The following is a 22344-nucleotide window of genomic DNA, read 5'->3' as shown; positions in this document are numbered from 1 at the left end:
GCTCCCATACACATGCATGTACAACAACGCAGGATTTTAACATGTTAGGTACATCCAAAAGTGTTGATGTATCAGTGATATGTAAATTAATGAAAAAGTATTGTGTACTGTTAGTTTATGAAACCAGATCACACTGCAATCCTGATTAGCCTTTATTTAAACAAGACTATACTTGTTAAAAGTGTTTTCCACATTTTGAACTTAATTAGTCATTTGATGGTGCATTTCCTTTCACTGTGTACACAAAAAAAATCCAAGAATATACTGTCATCAAAGCGGCTGTACGTACATAAAATTGCCATTCCCAAACTCATGTTTTGTTCTACCTCAGTTAACAAATCAACATGACCTGATTTATCGTCCTCATTTGCGTGCGCGCGCCTCACGTTTGCATGCAGGTGCGCGCACGGTTTGCCAGTCAAAGCGTGCGGCGGCCACGCCCCTTAAAGTCCTCCCGCATCCAGTCGCAAACGCAGGGGAGTGCCCGACACACAACACACGCCGCATCCTCATCCTCCAGACTACCCGAGCGACGTCAGAGCTCATTACCGGCCGTCCAGCTTCTCTTTCGTCCGCCATCGGCAGCTGCTCACCGGGCGGACTTAACGGTAGGCCCCGATGTTGTATGGTTCCGTTCGATTCACCCCCGCGATACTTTAACGCAAATGTTAACGCGATCGAAAATCGTGCGTCTTTACGTGCATATTATTAATGAGGAGGGATATCGGAGGTGGGGGGGGGGGGGGGGCTGATTTGGTGGAGCGGCTTGCCGTGAGAGGCGCGCGGAGGGGCGGATGCTGATGGAGGCGAGTCGACCTAATTTGAAGAGATCCATTAAAGATGAGGGGAGACGTGCTGCTAGGAAAGAGATCCGTCATATACGGGGTCTCGCTCGGCCTCTTCCGGCTTTATAAGGCGCATCCCGGCAGGGTGGGGCACACTTTATACGGATGAGGTGCAAGACAAGAGACCCGTAAAAATTGAGCGTTTTAGTGATATTAGGATGCAGTTATGTGCAAAGTGCTGAAGCTCTCTTTAACAAGATTATATTGAAAAAAAGTGATGCAATCTCCAAACGAATGCAATATCTACAATTAAAATAAAATGTTACGAAAATATATATAAAAAAGAAAGTTTACATAATGTATTATTCTGTATTATTATATATTTCTGCAGTCTTTCACAAAAGCAGACTGTTTTGTATTTTTGTTTCCTGACATATTACGGAGCAAACCAGTTACTAAATCATAATAATGTGAGTGTGATATGTTGATTGTCTTTGTGTCCATCGCACAGTGTCAGCAAGGATAGATCTCAAAATTGAGCATCATTCTGAATTTAAAAAAAAAAAAGAGTGTACTGTTATCTCTGGATTGATTGTCCCTACTGTCTTTCTTTCTGCTCCAAACAAAGAGACATCAGTAGTACTTGGAGATTAGCTATTTAAAATCTACTAATGAAGTCGAAACACAGAATCTTCCATAATGCTTCCTTTCTATTTTGCTGTTCTGATAGCCTAACTATTATCGAAGATGGACGACTTAGATGTTCCCCAGATGCGGAGGGAAGTGGAATCGCTTCAGTATCAGCTGGCCATTAACAGGGAGAAGTCTTCTATCACAGTCACTGAGTGAGTGCAAGAAAAAAAAAAAAAAAATGCATGCTAAAATAATTGCTGGACATCCAGAACCTTGGACTTGACATGAGAATTTCCTTTCTGAAATATTAGCCACAATATAGCGCGTTCGCTTGTGGTCATGAAAGAAATATCAAACACAGTAGGTCTTGTAGAGTGTAGAAAATGATTGTCACATGGGATACCCAAAGAGGAAGTCATGTTGTCAGTTTGAGTATGGGCCAATAGAAGAGGGGTAACTTGGTAAAAAGGCAAATTTTACAGGGGAGGGAGAGAAAAAGATGAAAAAAAACAAAGTGTCGCTTCATTTTGTACAAAATTCAGTTTCAAATCGTGAAATACATAATAAAACTGAATATTACACTGCAAAGTTTTAGTCTTTCTCCAAACGGGGTTTCCGGAAACATGGAGTTCAAATAGAGTAGCGGAGAAAAACATCAACAAAACAAGATTTAGTCGTTGGGTTTCGGAGCATTGTTTGTCGATTTTCAAAGGAAAAAAAAAAAAAGGATGGATCAATTCACCACAGTTGTCCCATTCTCTTGGCCCGTATCATATTTCAGGATCGTTTTTTCCCTCCACATATGCTCACAATAACCAAAATTTGCCCACTCTTTCTTCATAATCAAGTATGAAAAATGGCTAAAGTGTGTTTGTTTTTTTAGGTTGGTGAAGTGGATCGAGAGTTGCGTGTGTGAGGATCCTTTCCTGAACCCTGAGTTGATGAGAGCCAATCCTTGGGTGGAGAAGGGGAAGTGTGTGATCCTCTGATGATCACACACCCATCAAAGTAGATCACACTGTCAATGCACGGATGCACCACTAATAATGTGCACTCACACAGTCATGCTGCACTAAAAACACACACATACACGCAAACACGCTAATGCTATGACTATTTATTTATTTGGATTCTTTGGATGCTCTTATTTTAAGACTGCCGTTTGTGTGTGAGTGTGCGTGTGTGTGTGCTCGGTGCAAAGTAGCTTTTTAGAAGTTTGTTTTTATTGGCTTTTAACATTGTCAATCAAAAATAAAGACTGTTTAGAATTTAACAGAACCGAACAGGTGACATACTTCTGTGTTTTTTGGTGGCGGTTGTGAGGTCAAGAGGGCTATAGGAGTTCCCGGATGTAAACGTTCCGTCGCACGGCGTTGGACATGCCCTCGTTGAAGCGAAACCACACGTCGCTGTTGCCCACCGCCTTCCCCATGGTCAGCACGGCACACTTCTGGCCTGCAGGGAGAGAAAAGTCACATGGTCTGTTTGAAGATCTTGTTCAAATGCATTTATCCCAACAATTCAGTACTCATACTATAACTTTCAGCAGTATATACCACACACTATTGATCATGGTATACTCAGGGAAAAAAAAAAGAGTGATATAAGTTTGGCAAGAAAATAAAGGAAAGTTACTTGAATGATCAACATCAAATACGAGTTATAAAAGGCAGGTCTCTACATCAATGAATGCTACCTGCTTTTTCAGTTGGTCAATTCACACAGGATTTGGTCTCGCACTTTGTCAAGGAGGTCGGCATGACCATATTTGCTGATGTATAGTTATCTTGATTTGCATAGGGTTATTTCATTTATTTGCAAAATATTGTATCGTAACAAGAACTGTCCGCAACAAGCAGTGGCTGGCAAAACGGGCCGAGTATTTTATATAAATTTAAAAGAAGCTAATAAACAAAAACAAGTTTAAAAAAAATCACTGAACATTTATTTGAAATAGAGTAAGTAATAATAAAACAATAATAAAATTTCTGACCAACAATGTAAAACCCAAAATTTGGAACATGATAGCATAAGTCTGTCCTTGTAAATAATAATTGTCCAAATAATTACAAATATTATATAGCATAATAAAGCATACGTGGTTTTGGTACCTGTGTCTGATGATGATGGGACTGCCGTCTGTTTGGGTGCAACAGGGCGGCCGAAAAAGTCCACCACTTGCTGTTTGGACACAAAAACAGAGAGAAGTTCAAGGGAGGGTTTGCAATAAAATAAAATTTAAAAAAAATCTATTTGTTGAGACAGTATGTGGGGTGTGTGGTGTACAAAGTAGTTTTGAAGTGAGGCTGCATTCAAATAATACCAGCCGTTTTAAAACTGCTAAATCAGTCAGTAGTCACCAAATGTCTTAAATGGAGGTCAGCTTCATGTCTTATTAGCCTAATTTGACAGTCTCACCATGAGGGACTAAATCCCAGTGATGTCCCGTTGTCCTGATTTCTATTATGATTGAAATGATGCTCATGTGCACTACCTAGAGGCAAGAAATGAAATCTACACATCACCGCTTCAATGGATGAATAAAAAAAGGAAACCTTTTGAGTTAACCAAATGGGATACGTCACACGTAGCAAATTATATGTTCATACATCAATTGATAGTCTTTATATGCAGTGTATAGTTGAATATTTGCATTGAAGAAAAAAAAATAACATTCAATTTTCAACTCATGAGTGTAAGATTTTAGAACCGTATACCATAACATTGTTTTTTTTTTTAAGTTTCTTATTTTGTTTACTGTAATTGTTACTTACAGTTGTGCAAAAAAAGAGCTATGGATACTAAATCGATATGTCTCAGTGTCTCACCCTGGGCTCCACTGTGGTCTGCTTGACTATATTCTCCAATCTTTGATGGTGGTTCCTGTTTTGTTTTGGAGCAGAGTTCATCTTCTCTGCCTCTTTCTGCATAAAACGCACAAGAAAAAGATATTTGGTATATTAAATTATGAAAAATGTAAATAGGACAACAATTAGGGAACAACTGATTAATCAGTCAATTTTAGATCTTCTAAAAATCAGCCAAAAATTGGGCATCTTTCTGACGTCTTTTCTTTTCAGGATTTCAAAGTACAGTTATAAAAGTAGGGTAAGAGTTTTCAAATAGACACAAATATTTTGAGTCAAAGACTAAAAAAAAAAAAATAGAACTGTGTGTTACCACTGTGGGGTTCCGCTTTAACATCAGCTGCTCAGCCCTCCTCATTTTCTCCTGCTCCATCTCTCTGCTGATAGTTTGTTTGGCCTGATAGGTCAACTGTCGGCGCGGAGGCAGCCCCGAGAACTTCACCACCGCTTCCACACGTCTACAAACGCACAGTGTAAACAGCTATTAAGTTTGTTAGATACGACAGAGACAAATAATTTAAAAGATTAACAAATAAATCCCAAGAGCAATATTCCTTCAAACTGCAGGAAAAAAAAAAAGAATATTGGCATTATTAATTTCTCATTAAAAAGGCTGCCACAAGCTTTATGGGTACCAGTACCTTGATATATCATCAGTATCGGCAATATATCGCCCCTCCCTGACAACACACATCTAGAGATACACCAAGTGTACTTGACAACTTTTACTTTGCAATCTTGAAGGGAGGAATAAGCTTCCACTTTTCATGGTTGACACAGTACATCTAAAAGCAAACCTGGATTTAATCATTCTCTAAAACGATAATCCTCTTAGCACTGATCTCCATCTCCACCCCCCCCCAACCTCAACACATACTCACTGCACGCCTGCTGAGAGCCTATAAATATCACAACATCAATTTCTGTAATGGTGAGCTATTTATTGCATATTTTCACAAATTGTCAGGTTTGATGGCAGTTCCGGGTTGTTGTCCTTCTTCATAACCCATAAGCGCTTGAGCTGGAGGGCACAAACTGATGGCCCAGCATTCGCCAGCTGTATTTTCTTGTCGAGAGCAGAATTTATTGGTCTTTTAGTCACAGCAAATCGCCCATGTCCTGAAGCCACCAAGCAACCCCACATTGTCACTCGCCCACTCCCATGTTTGACAGCTAGGATGCTGTTCTTTTCAATCAAACGGTGTATAAAAAGTAATTAAAAATGAAAACCGTTCGAATAAAAAAAAAAATCTGAAGCTATTAAAACCCCAATGTGTACTCACGGTTCCAGGATGTATGTGTACTGCCCCTCCGGTGTGCGGTCCTGCCGGTACGACAGGTTGTACGCCAACATGGTGTCGATCAATTCGCACATTTGCTCCTTTTCTCTGCGACTGAACAGCTGGGGGTTCACCTAGAGGACAAGCGGGATTTTATTGATCCATATTTGTCATGGAGAATGATTTTGGAGAGCTTTAGGTGTATACGAACGGGGCGTAGTTTGGGACTAATGATATCAAGAAGCAGTGTGAGAATGTCCAGGGTGAGGTTAAGTTGGCTGATCCTGCTCCTGATACTGGCCGGAATGTCAGACAACATGGTGGACAGAGCGTTCCTGCTGCTCTGGAGTTGAGAGGTCGCCTGGAGAAGACAGCGCAGTAACTCATGGCTCGTGTGGTGATTAACACTAATGTACAATTGGATACAGCAATTTGCACATTACGCTAAAATAGCCTTTGTGCCGCCACGAGTCTAAACGCGGCATTCTGATTGAAATTGCATTTATGGGAAAAATAATCTATTAGTAAGCTCAGTGTGAGGTAAATTTGGCCCTATATTGCAGTCTGCCACCTGAAGTCAAAGTTAACATGCCCTTGGGCTCACATGGCCTAACCAGGAGAAACAAACGTAGAGCTGAGTATCATTACGATAACTATCTGTGTCTTCCGATGGCCTGGCCAAGTGTCAACACGTCTAAATTAGTGTTGGACCTAAATTTGATCCTTGTGGAACACCACTAACCAACACGCCACTTTCTGACAAGGAATCTTCAACTAAGGTATCTTTACAAGTTTTGATGTGGGAGTCTGTATCATCAACTGTATCCATCGATCCAGCATTTGAAATTTACCTCGTGTTGGCTGTGTGGATAGTTGATGCGCGGCACGTTCGGGTGTGCGAATAGGAAGTGATAAGCGACAGGCAGGAAGGGCAGGTACTTCATGAGAGTAAAATTCTGCCCATGCATGATGACTTGATTGAGTCTGTCGGAAAAGACCATCCATTCCAGAGCGTCGCACACGCTCTGCAGATTGGGATCGCGCACTCTCATGGAAAGATAGTTGTCATACAGACCCTGAGGGAAGGGGAGTGATGTCAGGATGGTACTAAAATGCATGAAAAGGTGGCAAATTTACCTGGGAAACTTTTTCATACTCTCCACTAGATGAGGCCAAGTCAAGAATGTGCTGGAACCTCTCACCGCCACCTCCTGAACCAGGGACTTCCTCAAACTGCTCACCAATACGTTTCCTAAAGAAACATATACAGTACTGTGTATGTGAAATGTTTTGACAAAAATCAGGCTTCTGTCTCTGAAAATTATACTTGAGATACTGATATATTCAAATTCTACACTTATCTCCCCTTAAAATGAAATATAATACATGGCGGTTGCTCAAAAGTTGATGAGCTACTGTACCGTTTTGTGCGTGGCAACTGGAATATTTCCTGCCACAGATGGAACAATCCTTTGTTTTGGTCCTTCTGGCCAACAGACACACACTGGATGATCCTGGTGTTAAGCTGCTTATGGCCTTTGCCAAAAAGGAACTTTTTTGGCGGGAAAAAAAGCTAGTTAAATTAAGCTCCCTTGCCTATATTTTAAAAATGTTCAGAAAAATAAATCCCATCTTACCTGGAGTGTGTTGATGCAAGACCTGATGTCATTGTCTGTTTTCTCACACAGTAACATTAGCGAGCCCATGTCTGCCTTCATCCCTTGTCGAAGAGAGATCTGCAAACCGGGGATACAAATAGGCGATTAAATGTTTTATGTAATGAACTACTTGATCTGTGCCTATGGCATGTACCTCTGCTAGTCTCTGTGCTAGACGGGAGGATTGAGTCTGTGGGAAGGTCAGGAGGAAGGCCTGCTGCCTCAGTGGTCTGAGAGCTGGAACATAACTGACAAAAAAAATCGTATATAAATGAACAATCGTCTTGCTTCATACGGTTTCTGTTGCTGCTCAAAATTAAGAGTAATTTTATTTACAGGTCGTTACAGATGCAGATGATGGGTCGCAGGAGAATGGGCTCTTTCTTTTTTTTCTTCTTTGTAGAATCTGTGCTGACATCGCCGCCGTGTCCATCTTTTCTGTTCAGGGTCGCTAACAGAATATTGATGGCAGCCTACAGTATGCAGAAAAACAAAATATAAAAATCCCTTATCTTTAGCTGGTCGCTGGCTTGCTGAATAATAAATTAAAAAAATTCTGGGAAGTTGTGCTTTCCCTTTCTTGGCTTTCAAGAGGAAATGCAAAAGACGTGACTTGATTACTGTAGATAAACATCTGGGGCGAACATGTACAGACACTTTTAATAACATATTTAGTATAATGAATGGAGTCAAAACGTACTGCCGGAGCGCCGTCAATTTCGTCAATGATGAGGCAGTTTGGCCTCTCATTGGCGCCTAAAACAGATTTCATCTGCGTCGCCGTGTCAATACGTTTCTGGAACACCTCTGCACTGCGGTCGTCACTGCAAAACAATAACAAAGTCAACACAGGAAGATTACTCCAACTAAGGTGTTGTCACAGACGGTTTCTAGAACCTTGCGTTAATTTCCACTACATTGTAGCCAGCATGCTTTGCAATAACGTGAGCCAATGTGGTCTTGCCCAAACCCGGAGGACCGGACAACAACGCCACCTAGAGGAAGTGAAGAAAAGTCAGTGTTTTGATATATATACAAGGCATTTAAACAAACTTGATTAAGTATAATGAAGCACAATTGAAAAAGGGGATTGGATCCTAAGGTTTACCTTAAATTTGGGCCGTTTGTACTGGTCCAGTTCAGCCTCCAGTATCTCCTCAGTCATCTCCATTTTACTCTTGAAGCGGTTTGGATTTTGATTGGCTTGATTGGCTTTAAATGAAGTTTGCATGGGGGGTTGTCTGTCAACTCGAGACGGGCGAGACACCTTCTCTTTTCCAAATACCACGGTGTCCCATAGCTTGAGCCACTTCAGCAGACAACGGTTGGTAAACTTGAAAAAATAAATAAAAATTAATGCCCTTGGCGGTTTCATTCATGCAAGACATGGAGCTGAGAGAATATTGAGCCGGCTATGTCATACATCATCACTAAGCAGCTCGGTGTAGTGCCGGGGGGAAAATCTATCGACCCAGAGTCGAAAGCTCTGACCATCAGCGTCTTCTGAATCCCCTTCTTCTTTTTCTTCCGTCTCTCTAATTTCAGGCTCAACCAAGACTCCATTCACACTGCTGAATATCAAAGAAAGGAACAATCAAATTAGATGCAGGGAATCAAGCTTGTGTGAAAGAAAGCAGGCGGTGAATGTACCGGTCCAGTATCTCTGTGAGGCGCTGTGTCTCCTCTAAAACCTGTTGGTGGCGCTGCAGTCGAAAAGAAAATTAATTTACATGTTAATGTCATTTTAATTTCACTGGTAGTCAACAGAAGCGTCTGTACTTTTATTTATAAGTAGCATGTGAGTACTTCTGCCACATTTGTTGGTGTCCGCCATAAATAAGGGGTAATCTACTCACTCGGTCTGCCTCTTGCTCTCTCAGCAAACATATTGGTACAGTGAGCAGCCCCAAAGAACCCTGAGAGTCAGGCACCATTCTGGAGCCTGTCACCTAAACAAAAAAGACCTCATTCATTAAATTGACAGTCTACGATTTATATTTTGCAGTGTTTCAGTCCACCTTCTCTGTTTCAATGTCTCTCTGGCGGAGGTAGACACGACTGCCCAAAGAGTCGGTGATTGTGATGTAGTCGCCTTCTAGTGGGGGTCTTTTCAGTACACATGACTGCGTTGTCACAGCAACAGGTCGCCTGGGAGACTCTGAGATTGCTTCAAATCCACTGATATCCAGAGCAGGAACTGAGGAAGACCTGTAAGGCAAGAAAACAACAACACAAAAAAGGTTTTTATTTTTTATCCTTAATTGCTGCTACTAAATATAAAAGTTGAATAATGATCAACAAGTATTATTTTTATATAATTATAAGTAAATCGTCCACATGAGCGGTTGGTTGTCTAAATATGGGCTAGCATCGTGTCCTCCACCTCTCTCCTACGGTGAGCTGGGATAGCCTCCTGCTCACCTGTGAATGTAAAGAGGATGAAGACTTTCTCAAAAATGGAAGGGGGAAAAAATGGTTCTACCCGACTGTTTGAGGTGGTTCATAGTGTTCTGGAGAGGACGGAGGTGTGATGTCATTGCGCGGCGAAGATTTAAAAAGTCGCTTCACAACACCAATGTCCTGATTGTGGCGCTTAGCAGTTGGAGCTTGAAAAAAAAAAAAACGACAAAAAAAGAAGACAATCATGGTATAAATGTACCAAATAGAACACATTATGCAACATTTTCGATGTAATGTAAAACTCACTGATTTGCTGATCAGACACCTGCTGGCAATTCTTGTGAGATGTGTCATCATTGGCACTAAGCCGCCGGCGCTTTGCAGGCTTGAAGGATTCCCCTAAAAATGCAAAATAATAGTTAGAAATGAGCTCCATGCATTAAACAAACTTACCATTGGGGTAACTATTATGAGGTTGAGGTGAACAATTATCCATCCATCCGTTTTCTAGATCCACTTATCCTCACAAGGGTCGCAGGCTTGCTGGTGCCTATCCCCGCTATTGTTGTGATCAGATTTATGACTACTGATTATTTTCATGCCACACTTTTGTGGTAGAATTTTTTTTTATATTGCCATAATGGGACAAAGCGTTTACTACTGTATATCGGAGTGCAAGTCAAAGGGTTCAGTAAAGTGAAGTAGATGAAATCTTTCATATGAATTTGCCTTTTTTTTTTATTGTATCCTAATACCAGAAATGTATTTATAACTAATATTGACATTTGACACGTTTTTGGTTGTGTAGCTAAATGAGACGTTTAACTAATTATCTCATTATCAATCACAGTAACAATAGGAAAAAAATAGCATATAGGTGATTTTTCAAAACTGGTCAGCCTTACGCACAAACTACAGTACATTTTAAGCATAATTAGACAATGCAAAGATTTAAGTATGCAAAGCATACCTTTCATACAGTGCAGTAACAACTGGAATAAACACCATTTTAGCCTTTGCTGATGTCAAATAGCTTTTTTTAAATTGTTTTAACAGTATAAAAACTAATCAAATTCACTAATGGTTGTAGTTACACTTGCACAAGGTTAAGTAATTTTAAAATGCTATTGAGGCCAAGAAAATTTGAATTAATCGTCATTAAATGGCTGTATTTCGCATTTTATAAACACCATATTCTGACAACAGCTGAAAACCTCTGGACCGAATTGTATAAGAATAAAGCACACAATTACTGTGAACTATGAAAAAAAGGGCTGTAAAGGAAAAGGGACGAAAGATTGTAAAATAATCAAGAAACAAATGAACGAACAAGCGAGTGACAATAAATGACAAGAAAAGATAAGAGTGTAAACAATGATGAAAACCGGAACACATCGAATGTTTCACTAACAATTGAAAAACAAACAGAAAGAACGAAAAGAAAACAAGCCTTGTTTACGTCCTCACTTTCCATTTCAGCCAATGCCTCCAGTTCGTCTGCGAATTGCTCTTCAAAGTGGTCCTCAATCTCAAACATTTCGTCATATTCATCCATGGTTGCTTCACCTCAACGTACACGAAAATGTGTTCAACCTCTGAAAAAAAACTCGATGTTATTAAACGACACCAACATTAGTGATGGAGAAAACAATTTCCCGGCATTTTTAAGTCTTACTACGCCAATTCCGGGTTGCTGAAGCGCTCGGTCTCTGATTGGTTGTGATAAGTTTTCCTTTCCGGGTTATCGTGCCTCGCGGAACGATATAAAAATGTGAGACAATTAAGTACTATTGAAATAAGAAGTCCATATAGTAGAGTTTGATTTGACATTTGCTGTACATGAGCTACCAAAACTTTCAAAGGAGCTTACAATACAACAACAGGTACAGTAATCCCATATGAATAAAAAAAGGAAGACTTTCACAAAATGGGCTTTGAGGTTCTTTGGGAACGGCGATAGTCCACTTTATTTTCAGCAGCAGATGTTATTGTTTTGTTTATAATGAATGAATACCTTTAAAAACACATTTTCTACTTGTTCTTGACTGAAAACTGACCCAAGCTCGGGTAGCGACCAATCACGGTTCACCTTTTGATCACATGACGCTCAAAGGCTGAGCTATGATTTGTCGTTACAAGAGCCTTCAGTACACGTGACGTCATTTTTCAGTCGACAACAATGGCAAACGCATTTTTGAAAAATTAGTAAAAGGAAACGAAAAATAATTTAGACAGTTAATTAATTATAAACAAAAGCTTTGTATTTGACTTCTGGAGGAAACCACGTACAAATTTACAGTATGGATGATAATTACTTGTGAAATACTAAGTTTGAGATCACCTTTCCTGTTTGCTAACCCAGTCTAGGGACAAAAAGGGGGAAAAGCAAATGTGGGCATATTCATACCCAGTGCATTGGGTGGAGGATTTTTTTTTAATGAATTTTTGGAATATCCAACAATGACGGTGCAAAAACGACACATAGTGATGAGTTAAAACAACCAAGAAATGTGTTACCAGAAAAGCTAGAGTGAAAAAAACCTCTTTTATTAACCAATGTTTTCTCAGAAGAAAAAAACATAGCCCTTTCAGGTAAACCCATCATCTCATCACTTTCTTACACTTTGTGCTACATGCGCTTAGACATGCATACATGTGTATGTAAAAGAGATTAATGATGATGATATGTGTGGCGTCAGGGCGCCCCCGTCACTACCATCTGCTCCTAGGTTTGGAAAACAGGCCGGCAAGGGGTCAGGTGTGTGAAAAACACTGAAATGTATATTTACCAATTAATTGTGATTAATCACATTTTTAATAACAGCTATCTTCTACATCCTTGATACTTTGGGCAAACAATCTGTCTCACTGAAGTCCAGCTCGCCATTATTTTTGTTCTACTGTGGCAGTTAAACACATCAGCAAACCACTATCTGATCAGTAAAAAGGTCTTTGCTTGCTTTTTTTCTATTATTGTGTTAAATTAGTTTTAAGTACTAGGGGTTTTGGTATTTCGTATCCTCAACATCTTCATCTAACTTTTATGTTTATGTCATATGGGCAAAAAAGAAAAACCTTTCATACACACACTACTTCCTGTAGCACACACATACTGTGACTGATTCCAGTCGACACTTAACACAGCACATGTTTGTGTGTTTAGACACTAATGATTATACACTTGTCACACAGCCAATGATTGACTATCATTGTGTGTGTGTGTATCCGTGTGTATGTGTTGACTGCGGTCCACATGGGCATCTGCTGCACTCCTCAGCTCACACACACTTCCACTCCATTATCCCTTAGCAGGGGCCTATGAGTGTGTGTGTTTGCTCAACATTAAGGTGATGTGTTTGATTCTTTTACATGTGGGGGGCAACAGTCTGCATTGTGCACACACACACACACACACACATGCTCACACACCTCCATTTTTTGCCTTACTTTGATGTAGAAGGCTCTGCAAAGAAGAAGTAGGGTAATCCTGTGTAACTGCGATGTCTAAGGCTGACAAAAAATGGGTGTGAAATAGTAATAGGGATATAATAGGTATATTTCAAAAAGTGTTTGCGGAGTTAGTGATATACAAGCGTGCAAGGATGTCCAATTCCACCACCAACTTTTACGCACTGTCTCAATCCTTCAGCTTCTCGGACATCATCGTCATAGTAATCTACTTCCTTCTCAACCTGGCTGTGGGAATCTGGGTAAGTTGCAGAGATACATTTAGCTATTATATGTTGAAGTTGTTTTTTTGTTTGTTTGTTCATTGTTTTTTGTGTTTTTTTTTTTTTTTTTTACCCTGTGGCTTTTGTGTGTATCAGTCATCATGCAGGGTGAGCAGGAACACGCTGAGCGGCTATTTCCTGGCTGGGAGAGATATGGCCTGGTGGCCGGTGAGTTCCCCAAAGCATCCTTTCCATTTATTTTACTGCAATGTTATTGTGATTTTGTATTTTGCGCTAGTCATCGTCATCATAGTGAACCACAGAAAATGTGTTCACAGACTTTTCTTTTTTTGGTGTAATGCGAACTCTGTGTAGCCCTGTACTGTTGTTGCATCTCTAACTGTAAGACAGTTATTATTAAATAAAGAGGTGAGAAATGCACATTTTATAGCATATAACATTTTTTAATGTTATAGGAATTCTAAAACAATACTTCAAAGATTGCGCTAAAATAAACATAATTTATCGGCCTTAATTAAACTCCATTACTGTTCTTACATTATTATTTGCCGTAACTACAAATATTGGACATATAATAATTTTTATTTTTTAAGAATATTTTTTTAATTAAGTAGTAAAAGTGTTAGGGGTTAACATTATATTCTTTTGTATTCTACTGTAAGCATTTTTTTTTTAATTATGTGAATAGCAATGTTTTTGAATTAAAAATTGTCATCAGTTATAATATTTGAGGAAATAAATATCATATACTGGTAGAGGATTATTTATAAGAATAATGATAATACATCCACCCTACCATTTTCAGAAGCACTTGTCTTGCTTTTCTAAATCCCTCAAACTATTGTGATGTGCTAGAATCTTTAATTGTATTTATTTATATTGGTATTCTGGCATTAAAAGTGTATTTTACTCGTAAAGCGTAATTTGAGACAATTGTATGTATTAATAATATAGATTTATTGGGGGCTTTCCAAGTGTTATATTTGGAGAGTTGTTTTAATTCTATAATGTATTAAATGAATGAACTCAGTTAACGAAATTGTATTTTAAAGGAAGCAAATCGTATAACTTTCCCACAGTATTTGAAATATTTATTTTTTCTGATAAGTTAATTGAAAGATTTTACTCAATTAAATATGTTACAATCGTCATAGCTGTTATGGAAATTATGGAAAATTAGCAAATAATTAGTTGCAAATTTGTCTTTTTTGCAAAAATCTCTTGACAACACGATTAACTGTATTTTGTTAGGGTTAGAATGATATTCTTCAGCTTCTAAACAATAATAATGTGACATGAAAAGCACCTGGTCTCCATTTTAATCAGGGATGGTCTATCACATTTAAAACTGTATTCCTATGTCATCATAATATGTTATTTTAATTCTAAAAATGTTTTGTAATGAACTGCAAACATTTACTGTGTTAAAATGTTGACCTTCGCAGATTGGGGCTTCCCTGTTTGCCAGTTCAGAGGGCTCGGGTCTGTTTATAGGTCTGGCTGGGACGGGAGCTGCTGGGGGCATCGCTGTCGCAGGCTTTGAATGGAATGTGAGTGGACTCATTCATGAATGTAGCCACTAAATCCAGGATTATTCTGTTGATATTCACACAACACAGACCAGGGTGGAGCTTTACATTACACGTTAATGTGACTGGAAAAACATAAACTGTGCTCAATAACAACAAGATAATTATGAGAAATATTGTCCGCTTGCAGTCATGTGTGTCTAATTCTCACAGGTTGACACTTTTCAAAATAAATGTGTACCAGTATTTATTATTCTTATGAACACTGAACAACAAAACAGGATAACTATGAAAATAACAATTTCACTTTGTGAAACCGTGATTTTTTTTCTGTAATATTTATTCATGTTTATTTAATATAAACAAGTTTTGTTGTATAAAAGTGCAAAATGCAGTCTAACTGTGGGCATGGGAGGAGTTTGCTTTATTTTTGTAATTTTGTAAACAGCGGCACTTAGAAATGATCGTTTGTTCCATTGTGGTAGTAAACATAGCCAACTTAATTCCTGCTTTCCCTCATTATCTCAAAAATGATTTTTCAGGGGTTTATTAACTAATTCTTCAATAAGATAAATGAATAAAAACCATGAGCAAATTAAATACATCTTAACCAATTTTAAATAAAAAAAAGATGTCTATATTAATGCCAACAAATATTACATAACTACTGAATATGTGAAAGTTTGGTTTGGAGCCTGAGGGGTGGGCAAAGTATGCGGCCTCAGGGCTATACATGCTTGGTTGAAAAAAAGAAAACCAACCTGCTTTAAACCCCTTTTCACACTGCACTTAGTAGAGCTCATTCCACTGACGAACAGAATGGACCAAGATTGTCCGACTAATTTTGGGACTCATGTAAAATGTGAACCTCTACGCTCTGTTTCACACTTTCTTTCAGGCCACTTATGTCTTGCTGGCTCTGGCCTGGGTGTTTGTTCCTGTCTACATCTCTTCGGGGGTTCGTCTGCGCTCACACACACACACGCAAACACACACAAACACTTAAGACACACATATGCACCGCAGGCTCTGCTTGTCACGGCTGGTTCAGCAGGTATATTGAGGTGCCAAAAGAGGCATTGCCCTTACAAGCATTCCCCACCTTGAAAATTCCCCAGCAGGGTGTTCACACACTTCAGCTGTCTCCAACTTTGAGCATGATGAACGACATCAAATTAGTTTCTTTAGGGGCATCATTATTTAAGAAGATGGGAGAGCGAATGACACATTTATGATGCTCAGCGAATCGCACAGAGTTGACAAAAACAAGTGTGTTTGTCTAGATCGTGACAATGCCCGAGTACCTGGGCCGGCGCTTCGGAGGCGAGAGGATTCGAACCTACCTGGCTGTCCTCTCACTGCTCTTGTCCGTCTTCACAAAGATATCAGTATGAATCACAAAAAGACAGATGACCCAGTTAGCAAAGCATAAAATTTGACACCTGTTCTTCCACTTCACCAGACTGACCTCTACTCGGGCGCTTTGTTTGTCCAAGTGTGTCTGGGATGGAACCTCTACTTGTCCACAGTTCTCATGCTGGTGGTCACGGCGCTCTACACTATCGCCGGTATGCAAACAGGACGTTACTGTCTGATGGTGCATTACTTTGCTCTGCCGAGGCCAAGTTATCCCTGGCGAGACTGGCTTCTAAACACACTTAAGTAAAGATGGCTGTCCTTTACAGATAATTGTAAATTATACCAGGGTATAGTCAAAACTTGCTGCGGCACTTTATTTTTAGTACATCTGAACAATCTAATAAAGTCGTATGCAAATAATCTGTTTTATCAGAGGCGGTAAACGTAATTACTCTCTGCAAACGCCTAGGTTTATTTCTATGTGCTCAGCAGTGTTGCCCCACCCAATATGGCGGCAATGAAGACTCACATTGACTTCCTCACAGGTGGCCTTGCAGCTGTCATATATACTGACACTCTGCAAACACTGGTGATGATTGTAGGGGCAATCATTCTCACCATCACAGGTATGTATGTACATTTTCACCTACTAATACAGTAATACTTGGATATTCAGTCACTTGTTGTCATCCATAGCTTTCAACAAGATTGGCGGCTACAGTAATCTGGAGAAAGTGTATAGCATGGCGGTGCCGAGCAAGATTATACCCAACAGTACTTGCCACCTGCCTCGACAGGACGCCATGCATCTGTTCCGAGATGCTGTCACCGGAGACCTGCCCTGGCCTGGCATGACGCTTGGGCTCTCCATCCTGGCCACCTGGTACTGGTGCACCGATCAGGTACACTTGCACATATGAAACCAATGTGATGAACCATGATATCATTGATTTTTGTCAAAAGTCAAGGACTTTTTTTGTATTTTTAGAACCGCAGAATGCATTAGGTCTTATCTATGGTGCAAGTCAGTCTATTAAGTTTGGTACGGATATGGCAAAGTTGCATTTTTTTCCCTTGCATTCAGGCGAAGAGAAGGCCACCAGATTTGGCAGCTGGTAACCTGTTGAAAAAAAAGCCGGGAAAAGATTTTGTATTGTGCTTAAAAGCAAAAGGAAAATCTTTCTGCACGAATCTATTTTATTCGCAGGATTCACTTTTGGTCCCACATCATGTTAATTAACACCACATACATCTGTACAATTCAGCAAGGCAAAAAAATTCTCAATAAGTAGTCCCCCCCCCCAGGTCAGAGACCAATCACAGTGATTTCAGCACAGGGGTCATTCAGAGCTCAGTTGGTTGACTCGGCTCACGACACAAACGTCGCATCGTTGAGTTTGTTAAGTAAAGGGGTTTACAGTGCAAAAATCTGATAGTCATTGTCAAAGGGCTCAAGTAAAAGGTTATTTCTAAGGCTGTAGTTAATTACTAATCCAGTAAAACGTATCCACACATACATTTTCAGTTCACCGTGATGGTAATGTGATTTAGATGTGTCCCTCATCCATGATATGTAACTAGATTCCTTTACATGTGGTCTGAGCCTTAACGTTTGGACGAGATTCCATTCTCACAGTAAGCACCACCCATTTTAAAAGTATGTCAATATCAACAAGAGTTCTTAGAGTACCTAGACTGGCCATCATTTCTACCTGGAGGCCCTGTTGTTGTTATTTTGAGACGTTTTCTTCTGAGAGGCTCCACCTCGTACCTTCAAATGTCTAAAATTGTCCAGCTTGGACAGAGGTGCGATTCCCCCAGTAGGGTTGGCTGCCCGCAACGGTGAAGAATTGTTAGCCCCCTTCCGGTAACCTGGGCTGTGACGACGTGGCGAGCGACTGGATCGGATCTGGCCGCGCATATGGGCGGGGTCCGGTTGAAGCATTTGTCCATGCCAGTAGCGATGTCCTCCGATAACGGGGCCGGAGGCTCTTTGCGGGCGGTGAAAGCTCCCCGGTTTGGCCAGGACGACCTTTGTGCCTCTCAGCCTCCCATCACGACCGGGAGATCTTGATAATGGGAACAGCTGCACATAGACATTAAAGCTGTGTTAGCAATAGGCATCATCCAATGTTTATTCCTCACCCGTACTGTACTTTAGTTCTTTCAAATTGCTTGTTATTTATAGGACTACTATAAATCGGAACTGGTCACTAAAATCTAGTGTCACTACAACTAGTGGTATCCCGATTAGATATTTATATAGGATATCGCTTCTAAATCAGCCCAAGCAAACAGCATTGTATTATTTTGATCCACAACCAAAATGTCCAATGTTAGCTCTCTTAAATCCTATCCGACTACACTTTTACTATTCAGCAGCGTCTGGAACTAGCATGCAGATTTTAATTTGAAATATTGCATTTTCTCCTACCTACTCTTACTTACTATTGTTCTTAGAATAGCATGACTTGATCAAGTCTCTTCTAAATAAAATAGCATGTATCGTTCATGCTTATATCGGCTCAATATCGATATCAAACAGTCTGCAGGCTGCAATATCAGTGTTGTTAATCAAAGGGAAAACATTGTACGGGGAAAACCCTAACTACTTCGCTCCACCCAAACAGTTGGGTTAAAAATACCCCAATTATGGGTCATAAAAACGCTAAACACAAAATGGGGATCGTTTTGACCCAGCTTTGGGTTTTTGTTGTTGTAAATTAACCCAGAAAGAGGGTTCAAATTTATCCAAATATTACACTGGTCCTGAACAGCATTACACAAAAAAACCTACTGACATTTTTTTTTATAAATTAAAATGTTTTATTCCACTTGTTATTCGCGTCACAAGTCAGTTTGTTTCGATTTTGAAAACAGTATGATACGTTGAAGTTGTTAGGATGTCTGCTTCACAGAAGTTCTGAGTTCAAATCTGTCCCCGTGTATAGGTTAACGTTCGTCAAGACTGTACATTGGTATAGTAAATCGGTGGATTACATGTTTATATTTCTTGGCATTTGCAGGTGATAGTGCAAAGATCTCTCTCCGCTAAAAACATGAGCCATGTGAAGGGTGCATCCATCCTGGCTGCCTATCTGAAGATGTTGCCCTTCATCTTCATCATCCTCCCGGGCATGATCAGCCGCGCTCTTTACCCAGGTTAGAACCGATGGATACATTCTTGTTTTGCTGTTGTCAGCCTTTACCGGCTTTACATTCTTTTCAACGAATGAAAGCATTGTAAAAACCTTTAGACATCAATGACTTACTGTAAGTACAAATTCAGGATGTGATTCACATTTTTGTATTTGTACAGTATCACATTTTACACCATCCACATAGCTAATGCACCTATTTGCCATCTGGCAAACAAACCCTCACTGGAAACGCAAAGTACACTAAGTTTACCTGTTCCACACCATACTTTGCCAAACTAGACATTCATGCTTAGTGGAAACCAAATAAGCCATTAGAGTACTAGCAAATGAGCAAAACTTATGTATTAAGTGCTTGTATACACATAGCGGCCACCCATCAAGTGTGAAATGAAACAACCACGAAAATTGCTTGTCTTGGCACACCACATAGTGGCCATAGGTTTAATGCTGTTTGCTTAAAAACACCTACTGATTTAGTAGTAAGCTAGCTTTCAATAATGACAATATTAGCGCATGGACCTACGCAAAATAAAGGAAGGAATTTCCCAAAAACACTGCGGCTGTATTATCCGAGAATGTAACCTGTCACTACAAACAATCTATAGTGGCTTGGTTACAAGTGTTTAGATTTTAACCAGTAGGACACAGTCAAGCATGAAACATCCCCATCAAGAAGAAGAGAAAGATGGAGAAGAATAACAGGAAGTTATTGAGCTTATACTAGCAAACAGGCAGCTTCACTCAAGTTTACTCATAAAATATTATTGAAGCATTGTGTGTAAGTGACTTCAAAAACACTATTGCATGGCATAGGCTTCAGTGTCTTGCTCAAGGACACTTTGACATTGTCACCAGTCAGGAATCACACTCAGAACCTGTTCTACTATTGAGCCAGGGTAGAATTGTTCAATACTTTGTAGAAAGAACACCCATATGTGGACTAACCTTACCAATAGTATCGAGAAAATAAAATGCTCCAAAAGTTGACCTATGATACGGGCTGGAGTATCCAGTCGATTACTTGCATACAACAAACCCTGCTCCGAAAAAGGGTCTAACTTCAGCCAAACAGAAAACAGGGTGTGCAAAGTGGACTGCAATTCTTGAGTCTTGGGGTATCTTTACAAAAGCATTATTCAAAATTGAAAAAAGATCAAATAAAAGCCCTTTAATGAAGGGACATTGTCTCACCTGTCCGAAGCGTCTGTGCGGTGAGCCGTGGCCTTGCCTGCGCAGCTGCTGCGACTGGCGGATGAGGGTAGCGCTGTCTTCCGTCGAGCTGGGGGGCTCCCGCAGGTCCAGCATGCTTTGAGAGATGCGGGCCATCATGTTGACGCCGTCCATAAGCCGGTGGTCACGGCCGGACCCCATGCTGACCCTCTCGCCCAACATTTCGACAGGCTGCTGCTGGGAGCAATCGTAGTACTCCTCCTCGGACGCCGTGGAAGCGCTGGAAGGGTGGTCGGCGGCCGCTCGGTCACACATGACCTTGGTGCTGTCCTGGCTGCCGTTGTCGTTGCTGCCGGAGTCTGCGCCCTCCTCCTTGGAGGAGACGCGTACGAGGGTGTCGTTGTTGGAGGAGCTCTCCATGTTGTCCATTTTTACCAGAGTGATCTGCGATTCGATGGGCTGGCCCGAGGGGGATGTGTCTATGACTAGGTGCAACGTTCGCCGTTTGGGAACAGGGGGGGCTGCCTCTGGCATCTCTGGAGTTTCTCCAGAGTTGTCCGGCTGAGGATCTGCTGAGGGAGCGTGTTTTTGTTGTGTCTCTTGTGTGTGAAGTGCGTCGGGCTGCTGCTGTGGCGGGGGCCCTCTGGAATCTGTTGCATCAGCGTTGTCATCATTTGGACTTGCATGTTCCTGCTGCTCCTTGTTGGGTGCACTCTCAGGAGCTGCGGTATTAGCAGGCGCAGGTTGATCTTGGCCCTTCGCGTCCTTAGCAGACTCCTCGGTAGGACTTGGCAGCGCCAGCGACGAGCTGAACCGAACAGCCTGACTGACCGCAAAGCGCTCGGACCGCTGCAGGTGAACCTGATTGGCTCTTTTCTCATCCCGGATATTGATGAAACCTATCACGTCGCTCGGAGGGTCCGGTTCCGGCCAGGTGGGGAGGTATGGGATCAGGTAGGCTTTCTCCATATTGACCAACGCCGGATGAATCTGCTGCTCCTCTGAAACATCCTTAAGACGCCTCTTATGAATTTTGACCCCAGTGGGGACTTGTGAGTTCTTGTTGCTGGAGTTCTGGTTTGAAGAAGTGGGACTTGTGTGGGTTCCCGCGGCAACCAGTGCATACTTGGGGTTGATTAGCTTCTTGGCTACACTGGCCGGCACGACGACAGGGGCGGCCTGAGGGAGCGGGTCGGGAACGGGTTCGTCCACCATGGGAACTTTGCTGAGAGAAACGCTCCGTGACAAGAGGAACAGCTCCCGAAACTGGAAGTCAAAGGTCTCCATCGCTTGACCTGTGATCACTGTGATGAGGTTACGGTCCAAGCGGGACGAGGACCACGTGAAGCTGGAATGACCACAAAAACAGAGATCATTAAATACTGTGGTCATCCTAGTCAACAAAACTTTTTCTCCAATGATATCGTTTTAACTTTGACTCTCCTAGAAAGAACTAGAATGATTGCGAACTTGAAAAAAAACATGATTTAAAAAGCTAAATGATTATTTCACTGATTAGGAAACGCATCTCAATATTTTTTTTCTCATACGGTGTTACATTGATCTCACCTGTATGAACCGGAGATGGCTCTGTCGCCATCTACCAGGAGGAACCTCTGGCTCAGGGACCCGCGAACTTTCTGCGCTGAGCGTGTGAAAAACTCCACACCTCCACAGCATCGCACGCGAAGATTCTAAACAAATGCACAACAAATATTCACGTGAGGGATGAGCCGCGAACGGAATAAAAGATTTTTTGCGTCAACAAACTTTGAGAAGACACAAAACAGGAGCTTTTTTGTTTTACTTA

At 40.9% G+C, this 22344-nt stretch overlaps 4 protein-coding genes across 7 annotated transcripts in view; 2 read left to right on the top strand and 2 right to left on the bottom strand.

Annotated features, from left to right (window-relative positions):
• The first annotated feature begins 438 nt into the window (after positions 1 to 438).
• On the top strand, positions 439 to 2701 carry gng13a (guanine nucleotide binding protein (G protein), gamma 13a). The gene is made up of 3 exons (XM_088418931.1): positions 439 to 608; positions 1516 to 1630; positions 2302 to 2701. The coding sequence occupies exons 2-3, from the start codon at positions 1533 to 1535 to the stop codon at positions 2405 to 2407; spliced, it is 204 nt and encodes a 67-aa protein (XP_088275057.1). The 5' UTR covers positions 439 to 608; positions 1516 to 1532; the 3' UTR covers positions 2408 to 2701.
• On the bottom strand, positions 2350 to 11390 carry chtf18 (CTF18, chromosome transmission fidelity factor 18 homolog (S. cerevisiae)). Of its 2 annotated transcripts, XM_088418925.1 has the most exons (23): positions 11299 to 11390; positions 11091 to 11218; positions 9930 to 10022; positions 9706 to 9829; positions 9242 to 9431; positions 9080 to 9172; positions 8874 to 8926; positions 8647 to 8794; positions 8332 to 8556; positions 8121 to 8218; positions 7924 to 8047; positions 7560 to 7696; positions 7378 to 7471; positions 7203 to 7301; positions 6987 to 7117; positions 6703 to 6817; positions 6417 to 6641; positions 5777 to 5926; positions 5569 to 5699; positions 4599 to 4743; positions 4247 to 4342; positions 3530 to 3599; positions 2350 to 2873 (listed from the first exon to the last, which is right to left on the bottom strand). In XM_088418925.1, the coding sequence occupies exons 2-23, from the start codon at positions 11176 to 11178 to the stop codon at positions 2752 to 2754; spliced, it is 2751 nt and encodes a 916-aa protein (XP_088275051.1). In that variant the 5' UTR covers positions 11179 to 11218; positions 11299 to 11390; the 3' UTR covers positions 2350 to 2751. The 2 variants fall into 2 exon arrangements, with proteins under 2 accessions (XP_088275051.1, XP_088275050.1); XM_088418924.1 differs by lacking the exon at positions 11299 to 11390 and having other exon boundaries at positions 11091 to 11279.
• The window catches only part of slc5a10 (solute carrier family 5 member 10), a 24861-nt gene continuing 13888 nt past the window's right edge, over positions 11372 to 22344 (top strand). For 2 of the 3 annotated variants that reach the window (XM_088418929.1, XM_088418928.1), the window contains exons 1-10: positions 11372 to 11506; positions 13273 to 13333; positions 13451 to 13522; positions 14761 to 14865; positions 15743 to 15802; positions 16128 to 16232; positions 16307 to 16412; positions 16749 to 16829; positions 16900 to 17105; positions 19230 to 19365. In XM_088418929.1, coding sequence (XP_088275055.1) covers positions 11463 to 11506; positions 13273 to 13333; positions 13451 to 13522; positions 14761 to 14865; positions 15743 to 15802; positions 16128 to 16232; positions 16307 to 16412; positions 16749 to 16829; positions 16900 to 17105; positions 19230 to 19365 — 976 coding nt within the window. In that variant the 5' untranslated portion in view covers positions 11372 to 11462. Of the gene's footprint in view, positions 11507 to 13225; positions 13334 to 13450; positions 13523 to 14760; positions 14866 to 15742; positions 15803 to 16127; positions 16233 to 16306; positions 16413 to 16748; positions 16830 to 16899; positions 17106 to 19229; positions 19366 to 22344 lie in introns of those variants that run through there. The other variant, XM_088418927.1, reaches the window with a different exon arrangement.
• sack1gb (scaffolding CK1 anchoring protein Gb) overlaps positions 17383 to 22344 on the bottom strand; it is a 9239-nt gene continuing 4277 nt past the window's right edge. Inside the window, exons 3-5 of the mRNA XM_088418926.1 lie at positions 22104 to 22228; positions 20556 to 21882; positions 17383 to 18289 (exon numbers count right to left, since the gene is read on the bottom strand). Of these exons, the coding sequence (XP_088275052.1) occupies positions 17912 to 18289; positions 20556 to 21882; positions 22104 to 22228 (1830 nt within the window). The 3' untranslated portion in view covers positions 17383 to 17911. The remainder of the gene's footprint in view (positions 18290 to 20555; positions 21883 to 22103; positions 22229 to 22344) is intronic.

The sequence above is a fragment of the Hippichthys cyanospilos genome, chromosome 7 (assembly GCF_059441005.1).
Source record: "Hippichthys cyanospilos isolate Australia breed blue-spotted pipefish chromosome 7, RoL_Hcya_1.0, whole genome shotgun sequence".
Lineage (NCBI taxonomy): Eukaryota > Metazoa > Chordata > Actinopteri > Syngnathiformes > Syngnathidae > Hippichthys > Hippichthys cyanospilos.
Note: the sequence above shows the minus strand (reverse complement) of the source record. Positions and strands in the feature narration are given on the sequence as shown.